A 12064-nucleotide genomic window follows, 5' to 3' on the forward strand; every position below is an offset into this window, starting at 1 on the left:
GGCAGGACTTTTCAGATTCTTCATTTGATGAAGGATATTTTCATATTAAAATTGATGATGATCAAACTAGAGGTTAGGTACCAGAACTGTCCAGACATACTCAAAGAGTCAGAAGACCACCTGTGTGGGCAAAGGTTTATGTGATCTAATTAACTTGCATAGTACCGTTTTGTGTTATAAGTTCACATTCTTGTTACTTGCAACCTGTTACATATTTTAAAAAAAGTTTTCGTACAACGGGGGGAAATGTGGTGTTCATCCTTCTGGCCTGTAGATGTCACTGTTCTAGTTGTTTACTCCTTAAGACAATCTATATTTGTGTTGTTAGTTCCTGCTTTGCTCTGAAGATGTTCTACAGACACTGTTCATGTATATAGTTGGTGAATTCTGTAAATAAACCTGGTTTACATTACCCTGCCTCTTTGATTACTGGACACAACAATTCTGAATAAAGTACCTCACAGAATGGCAGAAAGACCTTAGCTCAGAACGTTGTGTATATTTTTTTCCTGACAGCATCGATGATAAGGGTAATAACAAGAAAACAAATGATAAAAAAAATGCCAGTGGTTTTAAATACCACTTTTCCCTGCTCTATGGAAAACTAAAAAAGATAATCTCAGCCAAAGATTTGTAATAGCTGTAAAATAACAGCAGTTAGTTGTAGTTTCATTTGATACAAACACTGCACATGTAAATGCAAATGTAAATAGTATATATTACAAATAAAACACACATAATAATTTAAATAAAATAATTGTATTTCATCTACAGTAATTAATCTATTACATCAAAATAGGTAACAAGAAAAATGTACATTGCATTGTCCAGAAAACCATTAGTAACAATCTACAATCCAATGTAAAGGGAACAACTGCAGTGTATAGTTAAGCATATAGGTCATATGTATATTAGGTGCATAACATATTTTGAAAAAGCAAAATGTGTACAATATGTATAAATGGGTATAATAAGCAATTCAATCATTCAAAAGAAATTCAAGTCCCAAGAGTAGTCTTTTTTAATGTGGCCACCGTTTCATAACTTCTCCTAAAGAGTCTTTCTAAAGAGCCAGAATTGATGATTCACATCTTGTGTGTTGGCTTTTGATAGTAAAATCTTGTACTGGCTTTGATACAAAGGTTTGATACTTTAAAAATAATGTATTTTTGTGCTGCCCAGAGTGGTATGAAAGCCTAAATAAAATCTCAGAAATATATATGGAGTCAGATAGACACTGCACTAACAACTTCCATTTTCACAGTTTACCACCGATTTCCTGGAACAGCAGTTGTGCAGGGTGGGGGGCGGGGGGGTTTACCTATTAATCTATCATTAGCAAATACACCCCTGAATAAACTATTAGGTCAACCAACTTGCATGCTATATTATGTAATAGTGTGCTTTTTCAGCTTCATCATACTGTAAAACCCCCTCAGAAAAAAACAAACATCTTCATTGACTGCTTTAAAATTCAGAAAAATTAATAAAATTAACATACAAATACATTGTAAACATTATATGCAGATGAATACAGAGAATATTTATTGCACTAAACAGAAAATAATACGTGCAAGAGGGTGCAGCACAATTGTATTTCAACTTACAAAATATATTGTAACAAAATATCACATCAATAAAATTCAACTATATATTTAGTACAGTTTGTAGGTTCTTGCATGCTGATTAGTTTTTTGACATTCAGCTCAGTTTATTAAAGCATTGGCATTTCTTTTTAAAATTCTCTATATCCAACTATAGTTCATTAAATGACTAACATAACCACTGGAAGACATCCAAAGTCCTAATCATGTGACCTGTAAAAAAAGGACATTACATGAACACAAGAAAAGTATATAAGAAGTCTACCTATATATTACATTAATGTGAGTCAACATATTTAGATTGTGGCTAAAATTACATAAATAATACTTGGAGAAAATGTTAATATATATTTGGGCATGGAATCTAACTTCATTCTAATTATAGAACTCAGCTTATCAATTAACTTTCAAAGCTTTCTCATACTTTCATTACTATTTTCATGTATCTTTTCAGGCCCTCTGGGCTTAACTTTCTAAAGCAGCCAGTAATTTTCACATTGCAAAGCAATTGTTCACTAAGTGAATAACGAGAAAGATGTGTTTTTTTGCTCTTGCACATTGAAAGTGAACTTTACTTTGCTAGGACAATATTTTCTTCTATGTTCATAGGAATCTGTCTGAAAAGAAGAATAGTGAAGGGAATTAGTGACTGTTGTCACTGTGTGAATATTCAGCTTGAGCTATTACACGCTGTAAATTGCTGGGTTTTTTTTTTATAGTGGAGCCATGGAGAAACTAGAAAACATTTGAAAAGCTAAAGAGCTCCACCTACTGACTGCATAAAAACTATTTATTAGTATGGCATATTTGATCAAATTGGTTGGTGATTCGAATGAGTACAAAATATCTGTAAAATATTTTTGTAATCCTAAACAAATTAAATACAACCCCAGCACATTTTACCATTTAAGGGTGATTTCTTTTGCAGGTTGTTTTTCAGTCTTAGAAAAAGTTATTAAATCTAACTGAAAAACACATTCACGAAACAAACTAGGTGTATGTTTTACCTATTGTACTCCTTTGTTAAGGACATAAGAATATTAGATTTTTATGCACCAATTAGAAAAGCACTAGTGATTAAAACAATAGTGTTCAATTCTGTTTTAAAAATAAAAATACAAAGATACATATATCTACAACTTATATTAATAAATATGTTTAATAAACAAAACACATTTCTTTTTTTCTGATAATCAGTGTAGATATGTGATTTAATCCCCCAGGTTTGGGGCAATTTACCTACTTTATTGTAATGTTTCATCTCTTCAGTAAAAAAAATTTGAAGGTTTAAGTTTGGGAAGGGAAAAAAACACATTTTCATTCCAGAATTTCCAGCCACAGTATACCAAAATCACGTGGGGTAATATAACAATTACAGTGGCATTGATTTACTAATGGAGTTAGGGCTGTTCTCTTTTTAAAAGTGAATTATTACTCCACAAGGGATGATTCACTTTGCTTAGTGAATGAAAAGAAGCTCTGTTCACTCAAATCATATAATTATGAGCAAGCAAAACACCTCCTTATAATATTTCTCTTTGTATATGATTGGATATTCTTTGCAACATGATTTTGACCACATAGACCAAGTCTAAGTCTAATGAATTATCCCTTTTACTTTGCTTAATGATAAACCTAATCTCCTACAGTAAAACAAGTGCAGTGTAATGATATATCCTACTGAAATAATAAAGACGTATGGTAACCGAAGTTCCAGTTGCCACAGTGAACTTATATTATACTTTTTTTTAATGAAGAGGAGACATGAATTAGAAAAAGTAGGCAGAAGAAATATTTTTGATTCATTGAACAATTTTTTTAATACTTTGCCAAATAAGGTATCAGGCATATTTTTTTTAATTTACAAAAAACACCCAGAAAACAGCAAAACAACTGGCAGAAAAAATGCAGGTAGATTGTAAATGAAAAGCCAGCAAAGCCAATCTTAAGATTGGTTTAGGGAACAAAAATAATATTTTTTTTTTTTATCATGTTCTCTGGTAGTGCAGAAACGGATAAATGTCGTTCAGGACCAGAGCTAATTCAGTCTGGAGAAAAGCGCAAAGCAAAATAAATACATAATTTTTATTAAAAGTGAAAATCTGAAGTATCACATTTTTTTTAGTTACACTTTTATATTCCAGCAGACACTTCAGTAGGACGATCTCAAGTCAAAGCTTTTTACATCCTAAAGATTATGTTGGTCCGGTCAAAGGTATCATCATTGAGCTGAGAAAACAGGCTTCTCTAGCACAATGATTATTAGGAATCTGCACTACATGTGACTTACTGCATATGGCTATGATTCATCCTTTTTATTAGGCAGATCTCAGACTACTTCTGTTATTGACAAAGACCACCCAGACATGGAAACACTGATAAATGTCCAGGCTGAGAGGGTGTAACAGCATATATCTTATGTCAAACACATTTATAAAGCACAAATGTGTAAGTAGTGTTTTTCACAAGAGAGAGCCAAGACTGGGCATGTAGTACAAGTGTGAATGTTGTAAGATTGTACAAAACTATATAACAACCATAAACCAATTAATTAAAACTGACACTACAGGCATATTCCTGCTTTCCTTCTACAGGTAAGGACAGCATGGCAAACCCTAGTAAGTAGTTACTGAGACTGAGGAACGCGTGACATAAGTTTAACATAACACATGCAAAAAGAATTGAAGCTAGGCCAGCAATGCCAAGACCCGCGCCAGAGGTGAAATGGCACTCATCCAGCTAGTAAATGCCCAAGTCATGTCATGGAAGGTCACAGCACCAGAATTGCTCAAATGTCTCACAGTAGAAGCCACACAGCAGTGTTTCTGCAAAACAAAATATAATACTTTATTTTTTTTTTTTAGTACAATGTTTAGTTCTGCTTCTTTCATGCAGTTCATTAATTTTATTACTTAAGGTTATAGTGCTCTGAAACCCTTATTATTAGTTGCCTTGAGGGTAGACTAGTAAAAATGGCCATACTTTCAAAACACAAAAAGGTATTTAATAATGTGGTTTAAAGACCAATGATGTGCTTGCTGCAACTGACCTCAAATTTTTAACAGCTTGTCAGATTTATAGAGGCTGAGTGCAGGATAGTTACTTTATTTTTTAGCATCTCACTGCTTTTTGGACTAGTTACAAATATATTAATGACATTAAGTAAAATATACATTCATATATACTGTATCTAGAAAAAGTTGCCTTTTTCAACATATTTACACAGGCAAACATTAGGTTTTCATTTTAACGGCACCTAAATAAGGATAAATGTGATATATTTATATAAAAAGAATTCTTTTCAGTCTTGCAAAAATAAAATATGGTGTATGGTGGAAAAAGTAAATAAGTCCTTGGTCTCATAAGAAGGTATTGCTCTATTTAGCATAAATTACTCTTCCTAGGTATTTTGCATAACTTCCCACCAGTGTCGTTTTTGTTTTAATTTCTTCATAAAAATGTTTCTTTCCCTGTAGTGAAAGAGACTACCTGTATATCTGGTATACCATTTCAAAGCTGTTTTCTGATTGTACCTTATATGTACACAATGGGCCTGATTTATTAAAGCTCTCCAAGGGTGGAGAGAATACACTTTCATCAGTGAAGCTGGGTGTTCCAGCAAACCTGGAATGGATTTCTTCAATGTAATTTGCTATTTGTTAGCAAATAATTTGAATCCCGGACCACATCCATCCCAGGTTTGTTGGATCACCCAGCTTCACTGGTGAAAGTGTATTCTCTCCAGCCTTGGAGAGCTTTAATAAATCAAGGCCTCTGTGTTACTTTGGACAAATGCCACTGTCTTTGATTCATCAGTCATATTGCCTGTTTTTTGGCAAAATGTTACACAACAGGCTCTAATTAATATTATTTTTAACAGTAAAGGCTTTTTCCTATCACACCTCCTATGCACTTTTAATCAGTGCAATCCCTTTCTAATCGTAGATGCATGCACATGGCAACGGCTGTTGCAAGTTAGTACAGATCCTGCTATAAAATTTGGGAATTTTTGGAGACTTAAGTTTGGCACGTAACCTGAATTTGATGATTTGGATTCAGCAGCATACTGGCAGCATACTTAATGGGTAGGCTCCTTTTAACTGCATTTTTGGATTTGTATTTTATGTTCTGGTAAATGCAGGCGGCAAACAGATTTTTCCCACATGACAAAACTACACTTCGCAAAATATATTGGATATGAGATAAAATTTACCAGATCCATGTCATATGTCATCTGTTCAAGTATATAACATTTTTCTGTAGGCACTGTTTGAATGAAGATCTAATGTGTGAATTTTAAAATTGAAATATGATTTAAGAAACTCAGCAATTTCTAAGGGGAATTACATTACCTATATACATATATGTATATATATATTTATATAATAAAAATAATTAGGTACTTTTTTCTGACAATGTCATAATCCAAAAGCTAGGTGACAGAACAACATAAGAAACAGGTTCAGTTAGGAATTCTAATACTTCTTATGCACCAGCACTCGGCCCATGTTGGACTAGTATTTTTACTGGCAAAGAAAATAACCAGGACAGCCAGTAGGCCAAGCTTACTAATTGAATTTAATGTAAGACCAGCAATTACTTTTATGGGAATTGCATGTCATTTGTTGGCGCAGGCTGGGCAACATCTCATGCCCCACACAGAGCACAAACTGTTCCTTAGGCCCAGTAATTTTCTCATAGCAGTTTTAAAAATGGATATTGTTTGACAAGTCAGGTCAGATGTTACAACCACATAATGCCACATAATAACTATTAACTGAGAGGCAAAGTAATAGCAATACAAAAAAAGTGATGGGGTCAAAACATTTTGTGCTTAATCAAAAATATTTCCATAAATGACAACAGCAATAAATTGAATTCTGGTGAAACCAATTTTCTGTTTAGTAGTATTTTATAAACAGTACAAAAAATGGGCACAGAGACAGTGAAGTGGTCTTATAAACACTCAAGGTAGGATAGGTGCTTGTGTTGCCCACAAAAAACAGTCATCAGTTTCTTTTCTGTTTTTTCTCACATTGGAATAGTAGCAGGTACAAGCTGAATAGTAGCTACAGACAACACCCTCCTGAACTTTTCCTTAATTTTTGAATGTCAATATAAGCATACAGACAGTAACATTCACAAGAGACCTTTGTTATACGTGTTCTATATAACGCAGAGACTCTGTGCAATGTATGCAATTTCAACAAACCTGCTTATTACAGCCTGGAGAATGTCACTGTTCTACAGGTGTCTCAGACACAGAGCAGCTTTTCGTATTTCTCTAAAATGGAAAGAAATAATGAATAGTAACTTTTATTGCCTGCTTGCCAGTAACATATATAAAGGAAATAAAGCCATTAAACACACTGGTAAGAAATTAAGACTGTTGGCACTTCGAATGACAGCTGTATTATAGGTATACAATTACTTTGTTTCATTATAACAATATTATGGCATTTACTTTGAGATTAAAAGAGCCTAAGGAAGCTAGTTCATCCTTTTTTAAATGAGCTATGACATGGGAGCATGCAATTATTTAAGTATTACAATAAAACTACGTTGCACATTAATTAAATATACCGCGTTATCTGCAGCTAAAATCTCAAAGATAAAAAAAAAAGAAATTAAGTTGTTTAACTAAATGAAAAGAGTCTGCTCAGTTCTATGCCAGTGTTCCTAGGAATGGACATCCCTGTAATGCTCATAGAAATCACAGAAATCCAAGAGCAACATCTCAGAATACACAGGCCTCAGTTAGTATGTTAAATGTTCAAAGTCTCTGACAATATAATTAAAAAAAGACATGTATGACTTATTTATTTTGAAGGATTGCCGGCAGAAGGCCTTTTCCCTGTATCAGGAACATCGCAGGACAAATTAGGAATTAAATGTTCCATATGAACAAACTATAAGACTTCTGGAACAATGACCTTTGGAGAGATGAGACCACTGGAGATGTGGAGATGTTTGGTCATAATTGGACAGCACTAGATTTGGCAAAAACCAAACACAACATATTAACACAAACACCTCAAATCAATTGTCAAACATGGTGGTGGAGGGATGATTAATTTTACAGTCACAAGACCTGGGCACCTTGTGGTCATTGAGTCAACCATGATCTCCTCTGTAAATCAAAATATTCTCGGGTCATATATGAGGCCATAATTGTGACAGCTAAAGCTTGGCCAAAATTGGGTCAGGCAAAAGGACAACAATCCAAAGCACATCAGCAAATCTAAAACAGCATAGCTGAAAAAAAAAATCAAACTGTAAAAATGGTTCGGTTAGTTCAGACCTCAATCTGATCAAAATGTTGTGGCAGGACCCTATGATAAAGAAAATGATTCATTATTTCTGCTAAACGTGGTTTTACAAGCTAATAAATCATGTGGTGTACTGTGCTTTTAACACATGGCTTCCTTATTTTGGCATCATTCTTGTTTAATAAATAATGAGCCAGTGGAATGTGCTGTGTGTTGTTTGAAACCTGAGTTGAGATTTAAATAATTTTAAAAATAAAACAGGGTGTAATTTTGTTTTTCACATTTCTTAATGACCAATCTTTATATCCCTATTTATCACCTGCTGAATGAATAAAATATTTTAAACCTAATACATATATTCATGTTTTTAACAACCTATACTTGTTAAATAATGTTTATAACTTACCAGCATGGTTACATTTTGACAAATTGTATAGTGCAGTTTGGAATCTGATAACCATTGATGTTTTAGCGCTTCTGTAGCACTCATTCTCCAACTAGAATATAAACAATAATTTGTAAAACTGGATAAAATGACAAATCCATATAAAATATTGCACCAAATATCACAAAACTGCAGCATATATGCTTCTCTTTTTGGTCAATTCAACTGCACTCTAACTAAACATTTGGGTCAGGTTAGTGAGAAAACTGTGACAGGATTTTTTAATCAACACACAAAGAAGCTTATCACTAATAATGATTACAAAAACAACATCAGCTGGTTTACCTGATGCTTTGGAAAGCAATTAGGAGCTGTGATTTAATCAGACAAGTCTGAGAAAGGTATACATAGTGAGGCTATATCAGTGTTGTGCTCAGCATTTGTTTTAGTTTTGGATACAGTGGGTAAGCATTTAAACAACTGTTTTGTGTATCCAGTTGGAAGGTTTTCCTTTCAAGAGAGCACTTAGGGAGACGTTTCTCAACTTTTTCTCTTTTTTATGTCTTTGTTGCAACATCATAATACGTGATGTAAAGCCACTTTACCCATTTTATCACATTACTCCAAATCATTATAGCATGCTTCGTAAGTATACCTATACACAATTTGTGGTATTGATGTGTATGACTATATGCTTTTGTTAGTGAGTTGTATCAGAGTTTAAATACTTATGTATTACATTACAATGGGGAACGCATTTTTTGTTGAGTTAAATCTTACACTTGTTTTTTACTAATTTTTGGATGGTGAATCCAGAAATGACCCCAGTTTTTTGCTATCACATTCAGTTTTTACGATACCCTGCATTTTTGACAAAAAACATACAAATTTTACATAAAATGAAAAAATAATGAAATAATAACTTGAATGAACTGTTTATTTAAATTTCTTTTGTTCATACAAAGGATTTATTGTTACTCTATGACATTTTTTTACAGTAAAACATTTGAAAATTATTAAGGTAAAAATTTACTCTTATAGCTTTTACTGGAGTGTTCAGTGTTCAGTGACAATCCCGCCGGATGCTCCAATAGTCAGCCATCATATGTACATCCCATCTACCCTGATACTGTCCTTCCATGACCTTCAAATCTTGGTGGAATCGTTCACCTTGCTCATCACTGACTACACCCTTTTACGGGAAGTTAGAAAGATGGCTTTGCAGAAAATCCACCTCGATGCTCATATTGCTACCAAGCATTTTGTAGCTCTCAAGGAGTTTCTGGACAATTTCTGTGTAATTATATTTGCTTGTGTGTTTCCAAGAAAGTCCTTGACAATGGCTTTGAATGATAACTAAGCGTTCTTTCCGACTTCTGACATTGTCCTGATGAAATGTTCATCTTTGATAAGCTGCCGAATCTGTGGACCATCAAACACACCAGCCTTTATTTTTTTTATATGGCAGGCTAGGAAATGCCGAAATGAGGTACTTTAAACAGTCTCCTTCAGTTGGCAAATCTTTAACAAACTGCTTCATCAGACCCCCTTTCATGTGCAGAGGCGGGAATATAATAATATTTCTATCAACAAGTGGCTCATGTAGAATGTTGGGATTAGCTGGTTTTAGGGCTGATCTTGGAGGCCAATTCCTTTCCACCCAATGCCTATCACGAGCTCTGCTGTCCCACATGCACAGATAATAGGGATGATTGGTGTATCCGCGTTGCTGGCAACACAGATGACCCAATTGAGTTGGTGATATTGCAACAACTCAATGACTCTCTTTATGTCTGCATATTCTTCACAAAGAGAAACTGAATGGCCAATTGGGACTGACCCAAATATATTGCCATTGTGAAGGAGGACACACTTTAACCCCCCTAGCGGTATTCCCGAGTGTGACTCGGGGTGGGAAAAATTGCAAAAACCGGTAACCCCGAGTCACACTCGGGGTAACTTTGGGGGACCCCCTTACCTTATCCCCGCGCTCCAGCGGCGATCCCACGATCCCGCTGTGATGGCGGGGTGCTTCTCCGTAGGGGGGCGTGGCCGGGCGGGAAATTTAAAAGCAGATTACCGAGTAATCTGCTTTTAAATACCGCCCGGGTCCCCACCACCCCGATGCACACATCTGCAGTTAGATGCGATGCACCATGCAGGATTTCTGCTTGGTGCATCACATCTAACTGCAGATGCGATCACCAATAGTAAATTCAGAGGGTGATGCCAGTGGAGATTTCGCGCTGGCAGCACCCCCTGAATCTACTCTGGCTGCTGTCCTGCTCGCATCTCCCGGATCAGTTTCTGGGAGATGCGAGCAGGGGAATGAGCAGGGCGGGGACAGATGTGTGACATCTTCCGGGTGATGCGGTGGAGTGATGGATTCTGGCGGCGGGAAATTTAAAAGCAGATTACTATGTCATCTGCTTTTAAATTTTTTTTCACAGTAAAAACACATCAAAACATATAATAAAAGTATACATACATATTGTAGTGCACCAAGCATCATTGCCCAGTGGCCTGATTTACATTTTGCCCACTATTAGCCCTGACCTTGATATGACCTTTTGATGACTTTTTGATCACTTCCTGAATGTATCATTTCATCACTTTGTCTTTGACCTTGATTGTTCCTGACTTATTGCTGGAGACCACATGGCATCCAAAAGGCATCTCGCCGGCGCAAGCGCTGTTTTGGAGGAATTCGAACGCAGTGGTAGCAATTTGGAGTTCTTTGTGGAATCGAGCGATAGTGATTCACCAGGAAATTTGTCATCGGACAGCGAAAGTGAACTGAGCGACGATTCTGGACCTGAGGTCAGTGTTGTGCGCACATGGTGTCCTATTGACCTTGATGCAGACCAGGCAGCACCGCCAAGATTTCCATTCACCGGCGCACCTGGGATGAAAATTGAGGCTGAATGCGATGACCCCCTGGCATACCTGAAGTTGTTTTTGACCGATGAAGTTATCGAAAAAATTGTTGCGGAGACAAACAGGTAAGCCGCTCTTGTGTTTGCTAACTTTTTGAAATATTTTGCCAACATGGATGCTGCTCTGTGCTAACTTTTTAAATTTTGTTATGCCAACATGTATGCTGCTCTATGTTTACTAACTTTTTTTAAATTTTGCTAATTTTTTTATGCCAACATGTATGCTGCTCTGTGTTTGCTAACTTTTTGAAATGTTTTGCTAATTCTTTTTCCAACATGTATGCTGCTCTGTGCTAACTTTTTAAATTTTTTTATGCCAACATGTATGCTGCTCTGTGTTTGCTTACTTTTTGAATTTTTTGCTTTTTTTTATGCAAACATATATGCTGCTCTTTGTTTGCTAACATATTACCTTCACACTATAAAAACACATATCCTAAAACTAATTTTTATTTGGTTTTATGCAGGTACGCTGGACAACAACAAGCTGTTCCACACCTGAGGTTTGCAAGAAGCAGAAAGTGGGAACCTGTGACCAAGGATGACATTTGGCTGTTTTTGGGCTTGGTGATCCTGCAGGGAGTTGTGGGCAAACCCCTGCAGAAGTGGTACTGGTCCAGGAACAAAATGATTGCCACTTCATTCTTTGGCACAGTCATGCCTGAATATCGCTTTTCCCTCATCATGAAGTACCTGCACTTTGCAAACAATGAAGAATTTGATGAAACTACCCATCCTGCACCAAAACTCAAAAAAATTTGGGAAGTTTCTCAAATGATTCTAAAAAATTTCCAGCAAACCTATGTGCCAGAAAGAGATGTCAGCATTGACGAAAGTCTAATGGCTTACAAGGGGAGGCTCAGCTGGGTG

At 35.6% G+C, this 12064-nt stretch overlaps 1 protein-coding gene across 2 annotated transcripts in view; it reads right to left on the minus strand.

Annotated features, from left to right (window-relative positions):
• Nucleotides 1–739: 739 nt before the first annotated feature.
• Nucleotides 740–12064, minus strand: part of MYLK4 (myosin light chain kinase family member 4) — an 82294-nt gene continuing 70969 nt past the window's right edge. Inside the window, exons 13-15 of one of the 2 annotated variants that reach the window (XM_072411798.1) lie at nucleotides 8280–8370; nucleotides 6817–6888; nucleotides 740–1817 (exon numbers count right to left, since the gene is read on the minus strand). In XM_072411798.1, coding sequence (XP_072267899.1) covers nucleotides 6841–6888; nucleotides 8280–8370 — 139 coding nt within the window. In that variant the 3' untranslated portion in view covers nucleotides 740–1817; nucleotides 6817–6840. Of the gene's footprint in view, nucleotides 4430–6816; nucleotides 6889–8279; nucleotides 8371–12064 lie in introns of both variants that reach the window. The other variant, XM_072411797.1, reaches the window with a different exon arrangement.

Source organism: Pyxicephalus adspersus, chromosome 5, assembly GCF_032062135.1.
Source record: "Pyxicephalus adspersus chromosome 5, UCB_Pads_2.0, whole genome shotgun sequence".
NCBI lineage: Eukaryota > Metazoa > Chordata > Amphibia > Anura > Pyxicephalidae > Pyxicephalus > Pyxicephalus adspersus.